The 23,218-nt window shown below is 41.7% G+C and overlaps 1 protein-coding gene across 3 annotated transcripts in view; it reads left to right on the top strand.

Annotated features, from left to right (window-relative positions):
- The window catches only part of tln2b (talin 2b), an 80,484-nt gene that overhangs the window by 48,014 nt on the left and 9,252 nt on the right, over window positions 1–23,218 (top strand). For all 3 annotated transcript variants that reach the window (XR_011915796.1, XR_011915795.1, XM_072385865.1), the window contains 31 exons: window positions 135–429; window positions 1,571–1,737; window positions 2,345–2,473; window positions 3,579–3,692; window positions 3,827–3,940; window positions 4,057–4,191; window positions 4,378–4,506; window positions 4,779–4,881; window positions 5,785–5,993; window positions 6,392–6,511; window positions 6,675–6,872; window positions 7,360–7,499; window positions 8,017–8,110; window positions 8,545–8,634; window positions 8,739–8,861; window positions 9,383–9,526; window positions 10,292–10,477; window positions 10,608–10,748; window positions 11,374–11,555; window positions 12,557–12,689; window positions 12,821–12,922; window positions 13,043–13,213; window positions 13,843–13,989; window positions 15,942–16,043; window positions 16,147–16,266; window positions 16,935–17,081; window positions 18,744–18,910; window positions 19,348–19,531; window positions 19,866–19,991; window positions 22,252–22,368; window positions 22,845–23,030. Coding sequence is in view for 1 of the 3 variants with exons in the window: in XM_072385865.1 (XP_072241966.1) it covers window positions 135–429; window positions 1,571–1,737; window positions 2,345–2,473; window positions 3,579–3,692; window positions 3,827–3,940; window positions 4,057–4,191; window positions 4,378–4,506; window positions 4,779–4,881; window positions 5,785–5,993; window positions 6,392–6,511; window positions 6,675–6,872; window positions 7,360–7,499; window positions 8,017–8,110; window positions 8,545–8,634; window positions 8,739–8,861; window positions 9,383–9,526; window positions 10,292–10,477; window positions 10,608–10,748; window positions 11,374–11,555; window positions 12,557–12,689; window positions 12,821–12,922; window positions 13,043–13,213; window positions 13,843–13,989; window positions 15,942–16,043; window positions 16,147–16,266; window positions 16,935–17,081; window positions 18,744–18,910; window positions 19,348–19,531; window positions 19,866–19,991; window positions 22,252–22,368; window positions 22,845–23,030 (4,515 nt within the window). In the remaining 2 variants the exon portion in view is untranslated. The remainder of the gene's footprint in view (window positions 1–134; window positions 430–1,570; window positions 1,738–2,344; window positions 2,474–3,578; window positions 3,693–3,826; window positions 3,941–4,056; window positions 4,192–4,377; window positions 4,507–4,778; window positions 4,882–5,784; window positions 5,994–6,391; window positions 6,512–6,674; window positions 6,873–7,359; window positions 7,500–8,016; window positions 8,111–8,544; window positions 8,635–8,738; window positions 8,862–9,382; window positions 9,527–10,291; window positions 10,478–10,607; window positions 10,749–11,373; window positions 11,556–12,556; window positions 12,690–12,820; window positions 12,923–13,042; window positions 13,214–13,842; window positions 13,990–15,941; window positions 16,044–16,146; window positions 16,267–16,934; window positions 17,082–18,743; window positions 18,911–19,347; window positions 19,532–19,865; window positions 19,992–22,251; window positions 22,369–22,844; window positions 23,031–23,218) is intronic.

Below are 23,218 nucleotides of genomic sequence, written 5' to 3'. Positions count from 1 at the left end.
CATTTATCATTTGTTTGTCATCATTTACTTTTATAAATTTCTCAGTTGTGTTTAGGACAGTGATACAAGAATCATTGTAAATGTAGCACAGTCTTCACTTTTTTGACTGGTCTGAGTTTCTGTGTGTGGACCAGGTGGTGAGTCCAACCATCAGCTCCCCAGTGTGTCAGGAGCAGCTTGTTGAGGCCGGTAAACTGGTGGACCGGTCTGTTGAGACCTGTGTGAAAGCTTGCCGCTCGGCCAGTGACGACAGCGAACTGCTGAAGCAAGTCGCTGCAGCAGCTGGTGTGGTGAGCCAGGCCCTTAGCGACCTACTGCAACATGTCCGCCATTACGCCAGCTGTGGCGAGCCCATAGGACGCTACGACCAGGCCACAGATACGATTATGAATGTGACGGAAAATATTTTCACTTCAATGGGTGATGCTGGTGAGTAGTAAAAGAAAAACTAAATGCAGTGAATCCCCGCTTTCACTTAACCCATTTTAAAATGTTCTGATTGCATCAGAGGGGCCTGAGATGTTGTCTAGATTTGTCTCCATGATAAATGATCTTAAAACTCCTCTATGCGTGTTCAAAGCTCAGGTTATTTGTTATGGTTTGAGCCATGAGGCTGAAATATTTTCAAAGCTAGTCAATTCTCAGGGGGTTGTAGGAGACATGTCATCCAAAACCACTACAGAGTTCTCAGTCTGGTCTCAATCAGCATCAGGGAGCCTTTGAAATTTAACAGGAAACACATGAGTTGGGCATTTTTTTGGAAGTACAAACATTTTTCTTCTATAAATTGACATCCGTAGCAAAACTAAATCAGTATTCAGTGATGAGTATGTTGGTTGATTTCCAAGGACACTGAATGTAGGTTGTAAAACACCTAGATGTCTTTCATAGACTTCTCTGGGTAAGTTATTTCAAGCTGGAGGTGGGTGTTTGGGAAACGTAGCTTTTTATAGCAGATATGCTGGGAGATATTACATATATATGTATGTATGTATTTCTAAAACAGTTTTGTTTCTGTGAAAGAGGATAAGTACCTAAACTCTTTCAGCTATAAGAGAGCATGAGGATGAAAACAATTATTTATAATCTGCAAGACACGGACATTTGCAGGAAACTCTCACTCATTAACGAATTATGGATGTAATTTTAGGTTAATATCCCATAGAAGTGGAGATGTGCGTGTGTGTGTGTTTGTATTTATGTAACAAACGTTGAAAATGAAAGGGTATGTCAGGGTGCAGTCACACCAATCCATGACTGCAACAACTCAGATTTGTGTTACTGTTACTCTGAGATTTCTTGGAAATGCCTGTCACACAAACATAGTTTCCTAATTTTTCTAAAACAGAACATGTAAATGCTGCTTTCAAACAGTTCTGTCTGTTTGAAAGCCAGAACTACTGAGAAAAACAAAAATCCTCAAAAACAAACAAAAACGAAAAAAAAAATCCAGCCTGGCTTCACATACGGACTTTCAGCTTTATCATGGACCTTCCCTATGTTCCTATCTTTGTCCATATTCATCCGAGCCAAATGCATTTATGTACTAATGTGCTGTTTGCCTGAACAGGTGAGATGGTGCGTCAGGCTAGGGTGTTGGCCCAGGCCACCTCTGACTTGGTCAATGCCATGAGGTCAGATGCAGAGGCAGAAGTTGATGTCGATAACTCCAAGAAGCTGCTTGCTGCAGCCAAACTTTTGGCTGATGCCACAGCTCGGATGGTGGAGGCTGCTAAGGTGAGAGAGTGATCAGGTTCAGATTACTCTTCCCTTAAATGTGGCAACACGTACTATTTGCATGCACTTTTGCATTCAGTAATGGCAATGCAGCAGTGTCCTTGTATGTGTAATATTACATTAAATCTGTTCGCCACGGAAATGCTTTACTTTTATTAAAATCAACTGTCTGCATTACAGTATGCAATAGCTCCAGCATCATTTCACATCCAAAAATAATAGGGTGAAGCATCAGTGGCTCTTAATGAGCCCCTGGCACTGTCGAGCAGGATATTTTCAGTGTGAAATACCCATGCAACTGCATATAGCTCGTTAAGATGTTTTTGATCTGTTACACATTAATCACCACATCAGTGCCATTATCAAAGAGGAAGTAAGGATCTGGCACTGATGGTTTCCTTGGAAACTGTCAGAGAATAGACAGAGCTACAGTAAATGCCTCTTTGCATCTATCATACAACATGTGCAGCATAACTAGAGCTGTTACACTTACATTGCTGAGATTTGGTGCCTCTTGTTATATTCCATATGCACACAGAATGTAATAGCAGTGTGTGTGTCTTGTGTGTGCACATTTGTACATGAATGTGTGTTTTTGTGCCCTCAGGGGGCGGCTGCCTACCCTGAGAATGAGGACCAGCAGCAGAGGCTCAGGGAGGCGGCTGAGGGGCTACGTGTTGCCACGAACGCAGCGGCACAAAATGCAATAAAGAAAAAACTAGTTAACAGGCTGGAGGTAAGTCAGAGGAGGCAGAATGTCCTCATCTTTACACTGTTTGATCCTAATCGAAACATAGCCCTCCTTCTTGTGTCGCACAATCTTTGCTCAAGTTTTCTTACCCTCTAATAAAATAACACTCTATAAATGCTGGAGAAGATCACAAATGATAAAATGACATGTCATTCGTACAAAACATTTTCTGTGTTTTTTGTCTTTCCTGTTGCTGTGAGCTGTAAATCCCATTAGTGCTGTGAATGAACTATCTGTGTGTAAAGATCTGTGTTTAGCCCTCAGTGTCAGTTTGCCCCTAATGCCTACCACCTCTCTGCTCTAAAGCACCCAATGTTCAATTTCCCAGGCACATAAACTATTCATTACCCTGGGCTGGAATCAGCCTGCTATCAGACATGCATCTCAGTCCGCCTCCTTGCATCAGATGGTCACAGCAATGGTGCTAATGGTCACCTCCATCGAGGCGGCATGTAAGCCAGTGAAGAAGAGTGTTATTAATCTCCAAGTGTTCTTGTAACAATTATCTCAGAAACATTTATGCCCCTTAAAACCCCTTAATTTCAATGTGTCCAGACGAAATATCTTTTAGTTGCTGTGTAAATATGCATATTATTACATTAAGATGTAAATGAACTATTCTGTGTAGAATATTAAACAGAATATTGAAAAATTCATGCAGCACATTTTGAATACAGTATTGGTAGCAAATGCCACCTGAAATACTCATGCCTCTGATGTGCTTTACAGTTCTTTTTCATCTTTGTGATGCCATGTTTCTTTTCCCCCCTTGGCAAGAATGTATTTTCTTGCTTTTTGTCATGTCATCTCTTCAAAGTAAGTCATGTCTCTGAATCGATCTGAGCCGAGCCAAGTATTTTTAGCTGTGGTTCTTTGAAACATGACAACACGGAAGCAATACTGATAAACATAAAGATTGAGCAATGCAATTCCTCCTCTTACAGAACATTTTGGCTGGGACTCCTCTCAGCCTGAGCACCAAACATAACAACATAATACTGCAAATGTGGGCAAATGTGAATGATCCTCTTTGCCAAACACCGTTTTCTTGCCTTTGACTAAATTGTCTACATTTCTGTCTTGTGAACAGTTAGCTGCTAAACAGGCAGCGGCTGCTGCGACTCAGACCATTGCAGCTGCACAAAATGCTGCTGCTTCCAACAAAAATACTGCCTCGCACCAGCAGCTAGTACACAGCTGCAAGGTATGCTCATGTCGTCTTTGTCATGTACTCTTCTGCCGCAACTATAGCTTTGGATATAAAGAATTAGTATCTCCTGCTGCACTTTAGTCCTTTAGTCAGAATAGTGTTGTACATGAAGAATACTTTTATTTCAGGCTGTAGCAGATAGCATTCCCCAGTTGGTGCAAGGGATGAGGAGCAGCCAGGCCCAGCCTGAGGAGCTTGGCCCCCAGCTCGCCCTCATCATGGCCAGCCAGAGCTTCTTACAGGTTAGTACGTCACCTTGAAACTGACAGTGACCATCTGACCCTGCATGTGATGCACACAACGCTGCTCTTGTAAGAACTTATGGATTTCTTGTCATATTTCTGCCACCATCTCCTAGCCTGGAAGTAAGATGGTGACGTCAGCAAAGTCAGCAGTTCCCACAGTGGCTGACCAGGCTGCCGCTATGCAACTGGGCCAGTGTGCCAAGAATTTAGCGACCTGCCTGGCGGAGCTCAGGACTGCCACCCAGAAGGTGTCTATACACACCACTGTCAGAGATAGATTCATCCCACTTATGCAGGAAATTTGCTGCTTACAAACTTTTGTGCTGTTCCAGTTCTTTGATCTCATTTAGACAAGCCACACATGGCGAGGCATCCAGTCCACTCTGCTCTGTAATTGAATTTGACTAACTTTTATGTCTGGATATTATTCGAAGGCCCATGAAGCCTGTGGTCCTCTGGAGATTGACTCGGCCCTCAAAACCGTACAGACACTCAAGAGTGAGCTTCAGGATGCAAAAATGTCTGTGATTGATGGCCAACTCAAACCTCTACCCGGGGAAACGGTCAGTAGACGGCAACATAGATAGTACTGACCTCCTGTAAATATTATACTGACAGCTTTTCCGTGTGATTTATAGAAAACTGTTCCTTTTAGAGAGCAGTAACTTTACTAGTAATTACTAGTCATGATGCTTTTTCTCTTTATATATTTTTAGAACAAACTCGAATTGAATTGTAGTTTGAAGTTATGAAGAAATATTGGACATTCTGAAGGGTTCATTCATGAGATTAGCATTTAATTTTTTTATTTCATGTTTTATGTTGTTTGATGCAGCTGGAAAAATGTGCTCAGGATTTGGGAAGTACCTCTAAGGCTGTAGGTTCCTCCATGGCCCAGCTACTGACATGTGCTGCTCAGGGCAATGAACATTACACAGGTAGTGTATTCTATACAGGTTGGAGAGGCTCAAGTGGCCATTTGATAATTTGCTTCAGTTTCTCTTTCGACATTAGTTACATTGTTGAAGTGCGCAGATGTTGAAAATATAAACGCATTACTGACAGTTATTTTCATTTTTCTGCTGTGGGTATTGCTGTAAACAAAATTCTTGGAATGCAGCATGCCTTCGCCGTTTTGCGGTCACTTCAGACTCAAATGGGGATCTCGGTGGAGTGAAGATAAAGACAATGACGAGAGTAACATCCCTAACAATGAACGCTTCCAGGCATTACCTCATGCTGTCACCCAGAGTGCAGCTTATTACTGATTAATTTTCACTAGATTTAACATTTCATCAACAAATGACTCCACTCTGCTGGTTAATGCAATTTGATGCAATTTTCTGCTTTCTCAGCTCTGTGTAATCATTTAAGGGCACCTTCTCATATGGTGCAATATTTCTTATTACCTCTTTTATTTAAACATTGAGGGCATTTCAGGATCACAGTTGGGTCACAGTGGGGTACTCCTGCCAGCTGGATAGAGGAACGCTTTTAACAGTTTGAGCAAAAGTAGTTGCTGTTTATTGCATAAACTGGAAGATAAATGTATTCAATTTAACTGAATGTCATTACTTAAGATCTTTGCTTTCTCTTACAACCTAATAATGTACAACAAAGGAGAACGTAAACCCTGTTTCCCCCATATGTCAGTAAAGTATTACTCCTAGGTTAAAACCATATAATTACTACAACAGCGGTGTATTATGCACACAAAATGGTCTTGCTGTATATTTACTTGGGTATTTTCTCTTCTTATACTCATGCAATTTGCCTCTACGTTGTGTTTTTGTGATTAGATGTATTTTCTATAATTTCAAATTGTGGCTGGTTGTTTGTAGGTGTTGCTGCCAGAGAGACGGCCCAGGCTTTGAGGACATTGGCTCAAGCTGCCCGAGGTGTGGCAGCCAGTACCAAGGAGCCTCAGGCTTCAGCTGCAATGCTGGATTCTGCCCAGTGTGTGATGGAAGGCTCAGCCATGCTGATCCATGAGGCCCATCAGGCTTTGGTTCATCCAGGAGATGCTGAGAGTCAACAGAGACTGGCACAGGTAGCGTAGGTCCTGTAGTATGTGTACAGAGAAGCAGTGATATTCAGGTTCCTCAGAGATCACCATTGTTCTTTTTCCATCCTCTACTGATTTGTAAACATTTATTTTTTCTATGACAATTATTTTTTCAAAGCGTTGCTATTTTCTCACTGCTGAGTCTTTGTCGCCCAATATTCCTCAGGAGTAAAATTGTTCATTCTTCTGTGGCCCTTCAGGAGATGAACATATTGTTTGGCATATATCTCTGACAGCAGCAGAAATTAGTGACAGAACTGTGAGCTGAATTTGCATTTCAGATTTTTTTTTCCCAATATAGCTTTGCTCTTGGGCTTTGTTATGCTGTACATTGTTAGAATGCGTAATGGAAGCACATTGACTGATGCTGTGTTGTGTTCCAGGTAGCCAAAGCTGTGTCACACTCCCTGAATAATTGTGTGAATTGCCTGCCAGGCCAGAAGGATGTTGATATGGCCCTCAGGAGCATCGGAGAGGCCAGCAAGAAGCTGCTTGTGGACTTTGTGAGTCCTCGCTTAAGATTTTTCCTGAAGGAAAACGACTCAAAACACCTACGTTGTACATTCAAATGTACATTCAAATATTAGGCCACATGAATAGGTTATTTCCATTTGACCATTTCTGATTTTATACAGTATAGCCTAACTGTGTACCCTGTCTTTGAAGCTCCCTCCCTGCAGTAAGACATTCCAGGAGGCCCAAACTGATCTGAATCACACAGCAGCTGAACTCAACCACTCAGCAGGCGAGGTCGTCCACTCCTCTCGTGGAACAAGCAGCCAGCTGGCTGCGGCCTCCGGGAAGTTCAGCCAAGACTTTGATGAGTTCCTGGATGCTGGCATTGAGATGGCAGGACACACCCAAGTAGGATTCATGATCACACAACAACCCCTCCACATTCCACTCAGATAGTAAACCACTGATGCCTTCGCTTCACTCTACCATTAATGCAGAGTGCATCTTTGTGTCACTTATTAACTAAGCTATTTAAGTCATTTGTTAATTGGACCTTTTCATCTCATTCACTTAGGCACATGGATTGTCCCTAAGAGCTCTAACACTGTCAGAAGTAATGAGATCTTGTGATGTTCGTGTTCTGGTTATTTTGCTCATTAATTTGGAATGATGGTCAGGGATTCAAGTTGACGTAGCGTGACACGCGAGCTTTAATCAAGCTGAAAGAGGCCTGCTGAGTGAGAAGAGAGGATACTATGTGGTAGAGACAAATGCTAAACATCCACACATCGCTGGACAGCTGTTAAAACACTGTATATTATTTTGTATGGATTTAATTGCCGCTCTGGGCCCATGTTAAAATTGTCTATATTTTTCTTATTTCTCGATTGCACAGAGCAAGGAGGACCAAATCCAAGTTATAGGCAATCTGAAGAACATCTCCATGGCATCCAGTAAGCTGCTACTGGCTGCCAAGTCACTGTCTGTGGATCCAGGTGCAGCAAATGCGAAAAATCTTCTAGCTGTGGCAGCAAGGTACGATAAGATAAACACTGTATCGATAAGATAAACATATGTATCGTTTCTGATAGATATTATACTTTATTTGCTTGTAAACAGAGCAGTTCTGCACTAAATATGAATCCAGGTTCCCGACTAACAAGGTGTAATGGATGCAGACAATGATTCCCTGCTGCATCACTCATATAGTATATCTGTTCGGCATTGCTAAAGGGAGTGCATATCCTCCCTTTGGTGGAAAGAAGCCAAGCAGCTGGTCCCGCAGGGCTTTAGGCCTGACTGACTTCTCTCTGCCTAATTAGAAAGATGGAAGCCTTGGCTTGAGCTTGTCTGTGCTCAGCAAGGCTGAACGCAAACTCAAGACAATCTCGACACTCCTGTGCACTGTGTTATCCAATCGCAGCGAGAGGCCAACATTGCCATGCTTGAATAGGGGAGCTAAAAGCATGTGTGAGTGAAACCAGCCTGCGCCTGCATTCAGAGGACACATGTGAGAGCTAAAGAGGCTTGTGTGGCTGCCTGTGTGTTTCAGGGCGGTGACAGAGAGTATTAACCAGCTGATAACGCTCTGTACCCAGCAAGCAGCGGGGCAAAAGGAGTGTGACAACGCCTTAAGGGAGTTGGAGGTAGCTGTCCTCACATGCTCTTCACCACACACAGACACAGGCCTGTTTCTTGTAGATATATCTTGTGTACAAATTTTCTGTTCTGATTTCTATACGAACAAAGGTATTTTTGCACTCATGAAATCGCTCTCATGCAGCCTTTCATTCTACATGGACATTAATAGCAGCCACACGTGTGACACATAACTGATCAAGAGCATTTTGCATTCTGAGGCCTACATTCCCTTTGACTATACTATTACACGAATTACACTGTATATAATTGAAGAATAATGTTGACAGTAACGACTTTAAGGCATTGATTATCATGTAGCATATTCCAAACTGCTTATTTATGTAGAAAATGCATTTCAAGACCTGAATTACGTGGGTGAGAAATGTTTGTTAGCGTGTCCACGATAGTTTAGATAATTACCATCTCCATCTGTGTGCAGGCCGTCAGAGGTCTCCTAGACAACCCCAGTGAGCCTGTGAACGAACTCTCCTACTTTGACTGCATCGAGAGCGTCATGGAGAACTCAAAGGTGCAGTCTGTCTTCTGTGTGTTTTAAACTGTCAAAGGTGTTTTACGCAGCCGGCACCTGAAGATCTAATTCATACAAATGTTCTCCATTTCCATGCGCCTCAGGTCCTGGGAGAGTCGATGGCAGGCATTTCTCAGCACTGTAAGACAGGTGATGTGCCAGCCTTTGGGGAGAGTGTGAGTTTGGCGTCCAAAGCTCTGTGTGGGCTGACAGAGGCTGCAGGACAGGTGAGATCACAGCATCTAAATAACGCACTCTGATTTACCCTTCTTCTGCTGTTGTCTCAGCTTTTCTTTTGCACCTCTTTTCTGTTTACTGTGTTTTTATTTATATTTTCTGAATTAATCACATTGCATTCCATTTTAAATCCTCTCATGGATAGTATTTAAAGGTTACCAGGATGCTTTTTATTGGAATCAGTAGCAGCAAGGCAGGATGAGGCAGGTTTCATTGGAGGTTTTACAGACTTACGCCATGAAAGCTGTTAACATCCTTATCTCCCTGCAAGATTCGGCTGCCTTTTCAAGAAAAGGGCAGGCAGCTTATCCACTCCTGAGAAGTACTATGTATACAGTGTGAATCTGTATGTACGCTTTCTATTTAAGTATTTAGTATATGCATATTTAGGTCAAAGCATATGGACTAAGTGCTGGAGTCTGAGCTTCCTTCTTACAACAGTTTTTATATTTTGGTAAAAAAGCAAGCAAGACACACTTACTTAACTCTATTTTTGTTTTCCTTACTGTAGGCCACTTATCTTGTAGGTGTTTCTGATCCCAACAGCCAGTCTGGTCACGAAGGACTGGTGGATCCCATTCAGTTTGCAAGGGCCCACCAAGCCATACAGATGGCTTGTCAGAACTTAGTGGACCCAGCCAGTAGTCCCTCACAGGTAAGATTATGCATATCAAGCTACAAAACTTTACAAAATGGTTCCCTTGTATGTGCAGATAGCATGTAAGCCCGTAATTTACAGAACATTTCTCAAAGAAACATTTGTGACAGAATAAGTTACCTGCTACAAAGGTAAACAGAAGCTGTTAGTAAGCTACTGTGACTATTCAAGACACTTGCTACCTTTTCTGCATACCTCTATAGAAGATTCCATGCTGTCAAAATCGTGCAGCTAAACCCAAATAATCCCCTTCAGTGTGGGTGGGACTTAAAAGCACCTTATCTTTACACACAGATCAGCTGAATAAAACTGATCATCTTGTTGCAATGCTGTGTCTTGTTTGTCCAACTTGGTCAAGCATGCTGGCTATAATATAGATGTTACTTTGAGACACACCATACCTAACCCAACATGAGACCAAACACATGGTGCTGAATGGCAGCAGCATCCTCTAGCAGGATTATGGACTTCACCATTGTGCATAAACACTTTGAGAAACTTGACATAAAGTGAAAGGCGTTGACATGGTCAGTCTAATCAGCTGACCCCTCAGTGCCACACACCACAGTGTACCCTCAGAAGTCCTGTGTTCATGCCCCGAGGGGTCAGAATTGTTATAGGAGCACACTGGGCACCTACACTGCTTTATAATTACTTGTTGTAATGTTTTGCATATATAGATGTGACTTTGATTCTGTTTTTACTTGTTGAATTTGTTGTGTTGTTGCCTAAACTTCTGAAACATTTGTTTTTCTTTGTAAGGTCTTGTCTGCAGCAACAATTGTAGCCAAACACACCTCGGCTCTTTGTAACGCCTGCCGTCTAGCTTCTTCTAAAACTTCCAACCCTGTGGCTAGGAGACAGTTTGTCCAGTCAGCCAAAGAGGTGGCAAACACCACAGCCAACCTCGTCAAAACCATCAAGGTCAACTCTCCAACTGATCAAAACGTTGAGTGTACTTTTTTTACAGAAATATTTTCGACAAGAGAGAAGTTGCAGACGTGTATGTATAATTCAGTCGCTTTCTAGACTAAGGCCAAATTGGACATATGTTTATTCATGTCATGCCCTCTTTCAGGCTCTGGATGGAGATTTTTCTGAGGAGAACAGAAACAGGTGCCGCGTTGCTACAACTCCACTTCTTGAGGCTGTAGAAAACCTGTCAACCTTTGCCAACAATCCTGAGTTTGCAAGCATCCCTGCTCAGATCAGTAATGAGGTATTTGTCCATTTTGTGCTTGTTTGTAATGTGCCGTGTTCTTCATAATTTGTTTTTTACTATTTCAGTTGCCAACAATTTAACAGTATAAAAACTGATACAAATGTTTTATGAGATCATTTGCTCTGAAACATCCAATGTGTAAAAAATGTCTTCTCCTCAGAAGCACGTTTGTGACTTTTGCACTCACATTGAAGGGACTCAGATTGAGATCTATTTTTTTCCTCCCTCTGTTAATATCAAGAGGAGGTTCACGATGGATTTTTAGTTTTCAATCTAAGCAGAAAGGTGCTTGCACAGTCCTCTAAAAGCTTTATGGTTGTAATCTATTTGGGGGGCAGTGTTTAACAGCACTTTCTCTCAGCGCAGCTGCTCTAATCTTCAGCTTGTTAATCTAATTGTCAAGAGAGGTTTTGGCTCGTATCATAAAGACTTAAGGTGTTTCTTTCTGCGTCTGTGTAAAGCTGCCTCTCTAATCTCATCCCTCCCTTTGATTGCACCTTTGATCTCTCCAAGGTAGTCAAAGAATATTAACAACTCAGTCAGACCAATATGGCTAGCTCCTGGCTGCTCAGCTGCTACCTGGGCTGTTGTCTCACCTATACTAATCTTTTCATTTCCCCAGGGCTCAGCAGCGCAGGAGCCTATTGTGCGTTCAGCCCGCTCCATGCTCGATAGCTCCACTTACCTTATTGAAACTGCCCGTTCGCTGGTCCTCAACCCCAAAGATCCCCCCACCTGGTCCATTCTCGCCGGCCACTCCAGGACGGTTTCTGACTCCATTAAGAGTCTCATCACCTCTATTAGGTTGGTATGAATCCCGCTCACAATCACACCCATCTCTGCAGGATTATCCTGATCAAAGTTTCTAATGGTGTGCTCACAGTTGGAGGAAAAATTGTTTCTGAAACTAGCAGGCTTGTGATTGGACGTCTGTTCAGTTTAGCAGTAAATTGCAATTTTAGTATATGGCTGCTGAGATTCCCACTGTTTTGTAATAGTTCAGTTAGCACTATAGAACGGTGATATGATGATGATCCTGCATCTGAAACTCATTTCACCTTGTGGATCTCCACCCACCTTAATCATCAGTAAAGCACATATTTCCCACAGAAGCTAAGAGATGGAATCTTTCTAAGGACAATTTTTAGAGTCACCAATTAACCTAACATGCATGTTTTTGGATGGTGGGAGGAAGCTGCAGTACCCAGAGAGAACCCAAGCATACATGGGGAGAACATGCAAACTCCACACAGAAGGGTCAAACCTGGAACCCTCTTGCTGTGAGGTGACGGTGCTAGCCACCACACCACCGTGCAGCCCCACTCTGATCTCTTTAATGCTCAAATATGATTCTCAAGCCAGCAGCTGATTAGCTGTTACTGTATGAGGGTCAGCTGGTTGCCTAGTAACCTCTTGGTGATGACTCCAGGAAGGCACTGCTGCTGGCAAGAAAAGTTGGCTTACAGATTAAACAAACACACGTTAATGAGTAAGCTTGTGTGAAGCTAGAATGTTGGTAGTGTTTTTTTTTATCTTGGGTTAGAGCCATGGGAGCAGCTTCCCCTTGCCCCTTGACTCTGGTCTCTGTGTTGGACTAAGCTCTTCGTCTGTCCATTGTAGATTTATCTTTCATGTACAGACAAGAGTCACTTTTCTTGATAGTAAGCCAAAATGAGAAGTGTTTCACTATTCTTTCAAATTTAAAATGAGGATTGTATTTTAGATAAAATATTTGTAATTTTTTTCACCGTATTTGCACAACAATATATAACTATATTCCTGTGTATTCATTTTTTGTGTGACAGGGACAAAGCACCAGGACAGAGGGAGTGTGATTACTCCATTGATAATATTAATAAATGTATCCGTGACATTGAGCAAGCTTCCCTGGCTGCAGTTGGGCAAACGCTACCTTGCAGAGATGATATCTCTATGGAAGTAAGTGCTCTATCTCGTCAGCTCTTCCTTGTTTGGACAGAAAAAAACAAAACCAAAAGAAAAAAAAACAGCTTAATGGGATAGTTTTTCCATGGACTTGACTGTGATTCTCTTCTGTTGTATCTTGACAGGCACTCCAGGATCAGCTGACATCCTCTGTGCAAGAGATTGGTCATCTGATTGATCCTGTTTCCACAGCAGCCCGAGGCGATTCTGCCCAACTGGGACACAAGGTGCTGGTCTGACCATACATCTCTTCATCCCCTCTGGATTTAGAAAGAAACCCCCCACTCTGTCTGTTTCCTGTGTTGCGATTCAATCCTCACTTAGATCTATTAAACATATCCTCCCAGGTGACCCAGCTGGCCAGTTACTTTGATCCACTCATTGTGGCATCAGTGGGCCTGGCTTCGAAGCTGCACGACCACCAACAGCAGATGACCATCCTGGATCAAACCAAGACCCTGTCCGAGTCTGCCCTACAGATGCTCTACGCTGCTAAGGAAGGCGGGGGAAACCCAAAGGTATCAACTTGGTCAGAATGCTCTTGTAGCTACAGTGTGTGGCTCACAGTTGCAAGACTTGTATAAGTGACATTTCAGTGAGCCGATTAAGAGTAATTCAGTGCGGTGTCTTCAAGGAAAGGTCTTTATTTTAAAGAGAATCAAGCTATTCTTTATTACTGAGCATATAGATTTTTCTTCTACCCAGACTCTGTAATTCTCTTTTCTTCTATGTTCTTCTGTCAGTTAAAAGACATGTGCCTGTGTTGAACTGAGCAGAAAAAGACCCAGGACTTCTGCCTAGGTCTTATGGCTCACTTTTAGCATTAGAATTTATTTTAAGATTTCAGTTATTCTATTTCAAAACGTCCTCACTGCACAGCTTTTAATCATGCTCTTGCCTGATCTTGATTTTATTCAAATTCAGCACTTCATGGTTTATCATACTGTCTGACTACCCCAGCCTTCAACAATTTCATATTTCTGATTACATTTTTGATGTATTACATTTGAATTGTGAGCGTCATCTTGTGAATTCATAATAAATTTAGGGACATCACAGTGCTACATTATTTCATTGCCATTCCATCTGTATAAACCACAGATGTGTTAGTGTTACAGAGATGTTAATCAGCTGCCTGCATCCTCAGGCGTCTCACACCCACGACGCCATCTCCGAGGCAGCCCAGCTGATGAAGGAGGCTGTCGACGACATCATGGTGACTTTGAACGAGGCAGCAAGTGAGGGTGGCATGGTTGGGGGCATGGTGGAGTCCATTGCTGAGTCTATGGGCAGGGTGAGTAGGGGTTTGTTTGTGTGCATTTCGACAGAGGGCATATATGTGTTGTGGGCTACAGTTGGACAAGAAGTCACAGGAGGTTTGAATAGATTTCATCTCATTTGTCTGAAGGCAGAATGGTTTTGCTGGCAAAGTAATTCCACTGTGTGGGATTGTCAGAGACAGTTTGTCCAGTAGATGACGTGGTTTAAGTCCACAGCCCACTGGTTATATTAGTTGTCACTCAGTCAGCAAGGAGACTCATCAGTGTGTTGACAAGACACACATTGTTTATAATTGATATGCGAACATAATATACTTGTATCAGATGGTGGCCAACTTGTATATTTTCTTATTTTTCTTTTAAATAGATCAATGTATTATTCATATAAGAGGCTCCTTATTAGTGAACAACTCCCACTGTAAAGATAAAAATAACTCAGTTGCTATATGGTGTGTAAGAAAATCCTGGAATAGCCAATAAACATGCAGTAATACATTTATTGTATTTAAATATGTTTGGACTATAACAGGAAGACAGATCACATCATCATCATCATCTGTTTCACTGCTTTCTAGAAGAGAACTCATCCATTTTAGCTTTGTGTCCTTCATGTGTGAGTGTTCAACCAAGCAGATCTGGTTTAAAGAGTTGTTATTTAATTACTTAGTGCCCCAATCCATCTAATAGTCAAACCAAAGTTTATTTTTCAGCCACATTTGAAAATTAATTTAAGTTCTTTCTGGGATCTGCGTCAAAAGACAAAGCAAGATGGTCTGACAGACTTTAATGTCCACTTATAAAGTACATGGTCCACATTCATGTTGCACCTTTTTAACCTTTTGCAGATTTCACTTTGTCTTTCTCCTTCACACTCATACATCTAAACTTATTGTATATTTGCAGTACTATGCAAGGGTTTTGAGCCATCCCTCATTTCTTTAAATACTGCCCTGAAATAGGTGCAGAAATTTTTTTTAAGCATGTGCAATTACAAATGGAAATACAGTCTAAACGGAAAAACAAGAGTTTGTTCAAGTTTAACAAGCTTGAAAGTCTATGTGGTATGACTGCCTTTATTCTTCAACACAGTCTGAGCCCTCTTAGATAAGCTTTCTTGTAGCTTCTTTAACTAGTCTTCAGGATAGTTCTCCAGGCTTCTTGAAGGACATTCCAAAGCTCTTCTTTGGATATTGCCTGCCTTTTGTTCTGATCTCTTGACAAGATGATCACACACTGCTTCAATGATGCTGATGTTCAGGTTCTGGTGAGGAGGAATCACTACAGTTCTAGTGTCATTTGGCATACCTCTGCCTTTTCTCCCTGTCTCCCTCCCTTAAGAATGGCTGCTTGACAGCCACCCTTCCATGGAGACCCTTTCTAACAAATACTCTCAATTTTGTTCCCAAACAAAACATGTGTCTTTGTGACAGGTTGCCAGAAACTAAGTGCCTCAACATGCAGTTCAAAGCTGGTTCTATGCTAAGTTGTCTGTTTTATGTAGACACATAAACTACTACTAACCACTATCAGACAAACACAAATAAATATATCCACGGTGGTATAGGGGTTCGGTGTCTTGCCCTAGGACCATTCAATATGAGGAGGGTCTGGGGATCTAATTATCAGTCTTTCCATTGGAAGACAACCGTTCTACCAACTAAGCCACGGGCACTCTTTAAAGCAATTTAAATCAATCCATCATAAAATTATAGAGGAATTCACAATATTTTGTAGATATTTTTAGGCTGTTAGACCATGTCTTTGAAAAATGACGGAATCATTATTTCCAGTAAATATAACATTGAACGAAAACTTGAAAACTCTAATATTGTTTGATGATCATTTGTTATAAAGTGATTCTGAACTAAATGAGGTCTAGTAAACATTAGGGCTCACATAAATGGGATTACCTAGTGTAAGAATATAAAGGATAGCTGTGTGAGTACTAAAAAGATGATCTTTACAGCTGGATGAAGGAACGCCTCCTGAACCTGAAGGCTCTTTTGTGGACTACCAGACCACCATGGTGAAGTTCTCCAAGGCCATCGCCATCACTGCTCAGGAGATGGTGAGCTGTTTTCCGTGACCTTTTTTTCGATTTTTAGAGTCATCAGAGTTAGAGATGCATCCAGTCTGCTTCTGTTAATGACATATGCTTTCTCTGTAACCAGATGACTAAGTCAGTAACCTGCCCAGAAGAGCTTGGCGGCCTTGCCTCTCAAGTGACAGTGGACTATGGACAGCTTGCACACCAAGGACACCTTGCTGCAGCCACTGCAGAGCCAGAAGAGGTGAGGATGCACAGTCTTGATTTTATCCCATCTTGTGAGAGAAATTGTATTATCACATGAGGGTTTGAATTTATCAGGCCAAATATCTTTACACAACTTTACCATTGAAATGTCAGATAGAAATATCAGCTTGGATCTGCATTTCACACCAAAAGGCTTCCGAATGTAGCTGCTAACGTACTGATGAGAGCAGATGTTCGCTGATCTTTGATATGACACCCTTTCCTCAAGGCAGCACCAACAATGTTAGATCAAACAGGAATACTACCCTCCAGCATTCATCCTCCCTCAGGACCCACACACTCTTAACTTAAAGCTTTCCGTGTTGTCAAGAGCACGGCAATGTGTGCAAATATTACACTAATAAGCGCACAGTTCTTATCAATATCTTGTGTATAATATGCTGCTGGAAGCCCTGTTGGTTACCATAGCAACACTGTGCCTCTACAAGTCTAAAAGCCTATAGTGATGCTTGTAATGAAGCACCACCCACCCATGAATTGCAGTCTGGAAATTAAAGGTGGAGTGCCAGCGTTTCCTCTCTGAGGGTTGTTGAAATCGATTTTTCTATCCACCCGCTGGTAAGAGATATGACTGTGATTTTGAAGTATAGTGATTCAAATTGAGAAGATGGATGCAGTGAAGTTGATGCTGCTTTATGCTTTTAGGTAGCTTTCCATATAAGGACACGGGTGCAAGAATTGGGCCATGGCTGTATCTATCTGGTCCAAAAGGCTGGTGCTCTGCAGCTCAGTCCCACTGACAGCTTCTCCAAAAGGGAGCTCATCGAGTGTGCCCGTGCAGTCACAGAAAAGGTAAGCAACAAAACTCTTGGAGCTCCTTTAACTTATGCAGATGGAAGCCATTTTTTATTATGTTGACTTTTTAAAGTCTGTTTTACTGCCATAATTTGAAATATCTAGTTTGAAAGCTGAGAGCAACACGAGCTCAACATTGGTATCTTTATTAAAACTTACTGTGTTTCATACATGGCTCAGTACTGTTGCTGAATATACAGCTTTTCAAAGAAGAAGAAGCAGCTGCTGTTTTTTAATACATATTTTAAAGGACAGGGATGTCTTGTATATTTACACCTTCCTTGGGGCATAGAATAAACATCTAAAAGCTAATCTTTGTTAATTACAATTAAACTTTTATAGTTTTTGTTTTTTGCACAGATATAATCCTACTACACCTTTGCCTCATCTGATAAGGGATTATGCAAATTATCCCTACCTCACCCCTCTTTGTGCTGCTTCCTTTCCCACTCTCCCTCTGCGAGTCACTCATGCTCCAATATGGCCAAAATTACAACACCAGTCAACACCCGCCGAAATTCGTCATTTTCAAGCAGGAGACAGAAACTTAACATTTAATTTGTGGATTAGGGGGTCCCAGAAGTCAGGGGGTTCTGTTTTGATGATTATATTTGTTTGATAGCTTTGATTCCATTGACAGTAACGTGAAGTGTTGTAGTCAGCTCAGATAAAAGATTTTCTTCACCTTTGCTGTTCCTCCCCCCTAGTCATCATTTTTTCTGCTGCACATTGGAAGAATCACAGGGTGAGGACATAACACATAAGCCTTGCGTTTATATGCACATAGGACGAAAAGCGCACAAATTTGGGTGAAATAAAACGGAGCAGCAAAACAACAGTAAAGATTCCCATTCTGAGTTGAAATAGAACAAGTACACATCAATGATGTGGTACCTCGACTGAACAGTGTTGTAATTCCATATGCTGTTGTAAGATAAACCTTGTTCCCAATCACCAGCTTTCCCAAATTACTCCCTGCAAGTTGACAGGATTTACTGCTCCAGTTTGTTGTGTATGACAGTCCTGGCTGATCAGCCACAATGTTGCCTGTTTGTTTTGCTTATGATGTCTTCCAGCATATGAAAAACACTACATGGACACGATAATAACGTTGAAAAAGTGTAACTTCTACCAACTGCTTTCTTAAGGTTAGCTTTAACGTGAAACTTGTATAGAGTTCAGTGGGAATATGTTTAATGCATTTTGTAAGAAGTAGTAACTGGTGCGTTTCTGCTATTGTACGACTTATGAGACCACGCCTGACTACCTTCACACTGTGCAGTTAACAATTGCACACATCTCCATGCTGTGACCCTAGCAGCTTACAGCCTTGCTGCTCAAACTGTTCGCTCGACTCTGAGGGAGTGACTTGATTCAAGTTTGGGATAATTTGTGGTTTGACATGTAAATGTACCTCTCAGAGCTTTCCAATTGTTTATGTGGGATAAATAGAGGCCTAAAAGCAATTCTCAGATCATTCACTCCTAGCATCTGCAATCTCAGTTGCTGGTTTTAAAATGTTCTGCTAACACCTATTAAGGGGAATGGTTTTGTTTAGTCACTGGAAACTGGGGACAGATTTAGCCACTGAACACTTGTAAAAACAACATTTTTCAAGCAACTTTCTATCCTTTCAATGCAATGTTTAATATGTTCCAGGTGTCCTTGGTACTGTCAGCGCTGCAAGCCGGAAACAAAGGCACCCAGGCGTGTATCACAGCTGCCAGCGCCGTCTCTGGAATTATCGCTGACCTGGACACCACAATCATGTTCGCCTCAGCTGGAACTCTGAATCCTGAGAGTGAAGAGTCATTTGCTGATCACAGGTGCATTGACCTCCCGACAAACAAGAAAAGCCAACCAGTCATTGGTGTTGAGTAAAGATCTATATAAAGGGCAACGTTTAAGATGTTAAATATGGGCAGTAGATTAATTGGTTTTTGGAACACTGGGCCAATAAAACTTAATGTGTGTACTTTTTGAGTTTACTTAATCTGTTTTGTAAGATTCCAGTTGCTAGGTTTTTCCTGTGCTGTCTGTACAACAGAGCTCATGTTTGCTTTGAATGACTCACTTAGGAGAGTGTTAGTGTTATCAATAAAGCCAAATACTGGCATGTGTTTCACACATTGAATGTAAATAGATTATTGTCTGTACTAAACAAACATTTTGTTCAGCGTAGCAGAAGCAGCTTCCTTTCATATTGCTTGTGCTTGAGCGTGACTGTTGAGCAGATTGTCACACAATGTGTCCCATCCCTCAGGGAAAGCATCTTGAAGACAGCCAAGGCGCTAGTGGAGGACACCAAGCTGCTGGTTGCGGGAGCTGCGTCCAGCCAGGAGAAGCTGGCTCAGGCCGCCCATTCCTCAGCCAAGACGATCACCCAGCTCACTGAGGTGGTCAAACTGGGAGCAACCAGCATGGGCTCCGAAGACCCAGAGACACAGGTGAATAGAAATCCAGAGTACATGTACTCTAATGAATGTCCAATCACAGATTTGTATTTGTCATGGAAATACATTTTAATAGCAAGAATTTATTTCCTCATCTTATTTTAAATTCATTGCAATGAATGATTGCTTTCGTTGAGCTCAGCCCATATTAGATTGTCTTTATAACTCTCCTTTCCCCTGAGTGCCTGCCTCTATCTCTGCCCTCCACTAAGTCTGAAGTATCATGAGTAGCTGGGAGTGATAAGTGCAAAATCCTCTCTCTAAGGCACAGCCGATAAGCCTATACTCTGTCCATTGAGCTGTATTGATTCCAGCTCTATCTCCTCAGGTGGTTCTGATAAACGCAGTGCGAGATGTTGCCAAAGCTCTTGCCGAACTCATTGGTGCCACCAAATGTGCCGCCGGCAAACCACCTGATGACCCATCCATGTATCAGCTGAAGAGCGCTGCCAAGGTAAAGGAATAGACCACTTAAGCTGATCGCTGTCATATCTGTTTTTAGCTGTGTATTGATTTCAGCAGAAGCTCCTTCACTGAAAGGATAAACCTGTGGATATGTATTCTGCAAGAGCTCTCTTTGTGTTATTAGGTCTAGTTTGACATATCTGGTAACACTGCAAAGCTTTTTTTAGTAGAAAGATGTGACGGCTCTTATCGTGATGTGTAAGGTCTTCGCTTTTTTCTGCAGGACAGAGGCTGTCAGATATGTTGTGTGTATGCACATGTCTATGTGAGGTTGGTGTGGTTTACTGAGAACTATCCACAACAAGATTTTCTGTAGAATTACTGCTGAAATTGCAGTAAGGCAGTTTTTTTTTTTGTTTTTGCTCAAATATTAAGACCTACCTGAGGTAAAACTCAGCAACTCAATGAAAGCAGTGGCTCAGGTTCTCCATTTTCCCTCTTACAGAATAAAAAGACTTGCAACACGCAGTATATAATTTCCTCCCAAAATAAGTGGATAACTTTTGTTCTGGATATTTCCCAAAGACATAACTCAGTCATAGATATTTATTTAAAGTTCGGAGTCTTGGGTTTAATCTGACAGAGAAAGGGTGTAAGAATTAAATCTATTCTATTTGTAATCCCTGTCAGTTCCCTAAATTAAATGTGTAAAGAATAATTTTCATAAGTGAGTAACCTAACAGTCAGAGACTATACATGTTTGTACTGAAGCCCGTAAAGATGTACTACAAGAAGGAAATGAGTGGATATGTTGAACATGAAGCCAGAGTTTTCAATGTCATGAAGGTCACTGTCTTTTAACCTGTTCAGATCACCATGGTAACTTATGTTGAACGCATAACCAGCTCCAGAAGAGGCTTTGTGCAGGGTTTCTAATTAGATTAGCAAAAAGGAAAAACATTTTTAATGCTTTACCCTGATCCAAGTCCATTTTACACAGCTCGTATTGCATCTAATAGAAAACAAATTCTTAAAAATTACAAGTCTATTGCTATACAAAACAGAAATGGGCTAATTTCACTCTGATTTGATCGAAATCTAAAGTGATTTCCTTGCACTGCTCTTTTTAGCGGTGTCGGCATTAATACATTTTTTGATTATCGTGATTAATTCATTTAAGTCTAAGAACAGACTTACCTGCAACAATCGTGTTGGTTTCACAGTGATATGTTTTTATGCTAATCACAGACCTATGTTACGATTACTTGATCCCTGTGGCTAAAGCAGATGACAGTGCATGATCAGTGCATTTTTGGCAGACAGTATCTAGTGGCCCACCTTTTAAGGGATCACTTAGTTTTAAAAAGAAATTCTGGGTTAATAAAGAAAGTTTTTAACCACAGCTGTGATGCCATCATCTCTCAATGTAGGTTTAGGTTTTTTCAAGCCAGCTAAAACATAGCCTTTCAAAACTTGCTCCATAGAACAGTTCAGTGATCAGAAGAAAGATGTTGAACATTTCCCAGATGTGTGAGAGGAAAGAGTGGTCATTTAACTCTCTGTCCTCCTGAGCACCACCACAGCTGTCAACTGCTGAGGAACAAAAGCTGCAGATCAGAGCTTTTGCATGTAACCTCTTTGCAGCTGCGGTCGCCAAATGGAATGCACAAAGATCAAAGTGTTTAATTAGTAACAGATCTTCAGGTACCTCTACATTCATTCGAAGAGATTTGCTTCGGAGGGTTTGTGCGCACTTCCTCTGTATATATTTTATTTTTTACGCAAACATTAAGCTAACCATCATATGTCGCAGTAATTGTGCACAGGGTTTCTTGTGTTTTTTTTCATCTAAATGGAATTAAGGCCACCCATGGACTTGCTCATGTTGACAGATTGTTTCTGTTCCTCTAACATATGGTGACCTCCAAATGGAACACCCTCAAAGTCCTGGTGATCATGTTTCTCAAATTCCAAACCAGAAAAGAGACTTTGCTGGATGCAACACAGACAGTGGAATGGGTCAACATGAGTCACTAAATTGTTTTTTTTCCATTCTGAGTCTGTAAATAAACTGTATTGCGAGCAGTAAATCACTATGTTTTCATTTTTAAATGCATCCTGTCTTTTCCACCCTCAGCAGCTCTTATGTTTGATTTTCTTTGGGAAAGCACCTCCAACATCATCATTCACCGTGTAGGAATGGGTGAAGGAGGGAAAAAATGTTTAAGAAAGTGTTTTGTCACAGAGGATAAAGAGCTCCACCTCCTGGTTTAACTGCGGCCTTCATTTTTGCTGTCTTTATCTGATAGGTCATGGTGACAAACGTGACATCTCTTCTGAAAACAGTGAAGGCAGTGGAGGATGAAGCTACTCGTGGGACAAGGGCATTGGAGGCCACCATTGAGTGCATCAAGCAGGAGCTGACTGTAAGACTGCCTGATAGGCCAAGCCTCTTCTTATGGTCTGTTGGGAGTTAAATGATGAGACACAGCCTTCCCTGCAAAACTGGCTCAAAAAGGGTCTACGTCAATTATTGTGAACAAAACAAAATTTTTGTTCTTTTCCCCTTTATTATCTTTCAATCTGTGTTTCCCACAGCTCTTATCAAGCTCTGTGTTGCACACACAGCTGAGTGAAAATGAAACAATATATATAAGTTTTTTTTGTAATTTTCCTGGTAATCTTAGTCCAAGGATCCCCAGGCTAAGCGGAGGTTTTACCAAAAGCTCCAGCCCAAGCTAAGCACAGCAAAATACAGCTAATTATAGTCTTACATAGATAATACACAGGCTTTGAGTCCATTCCACTTGTTGAGAAAACACTTATTTGCACTCCTTCATTTCCTCTCTCAGCTCGATCACTATAACCAACCCCTTGTGTTTATGGGTCATCTTCATGTCAGATGTTCCAGTCTAAGGACATTCCAGACAAGTCCACCTCACCCGAGGAGTTCATCCGCATGACAAAGGGCATCACTGTTGCAACAGCCAAGGCAGTGGCTGCAGGCAACTCTGCTCAGCAGGAGGATGTGATCGCCACTGCCAACCTGAGCCGCAAAGCCATCTCTGATATGCTGACTACCTGCAAGGTGCTAATCCACTCGACCCTGCCAAAACAGGCCTCACACAGACAACAACAGGCTGTCAGGGATCATGTACACCCAGCCTGCTAAGAGCAGATAATATTAAGTTGAATCTGTTTAGTGGCCGCTCCTCTGCAGGTAGTGAGTCCGTAACTTTTCAAAGTCATGCAGGGAAGCCTCAGTCAGGATATCCT

The sequence above is a fragment of the Leuresthes tenuis genome, unplaced genomic scaffold (genome assembly GCF_036924035.1).
Source record: "Leuresthes tenuis unplaced genomic scaffold, fLeuTen1.0.hap1 SCAF_5, whole genome shotgun sequence".
Classification (NCBI taxonomy): domain Eukaryota; kingdom Metazoa; phylum Chordata; class Actinopteri; order Atheriniformes; family Atherinopsidae; genus Leuresthes; species Leuresthes tenuis.
The sequence above is the reverse complement of the archived record's forward strand: the minus strand, read 5'-3'. Positions and strand labels throughout refer to the sequence as shown.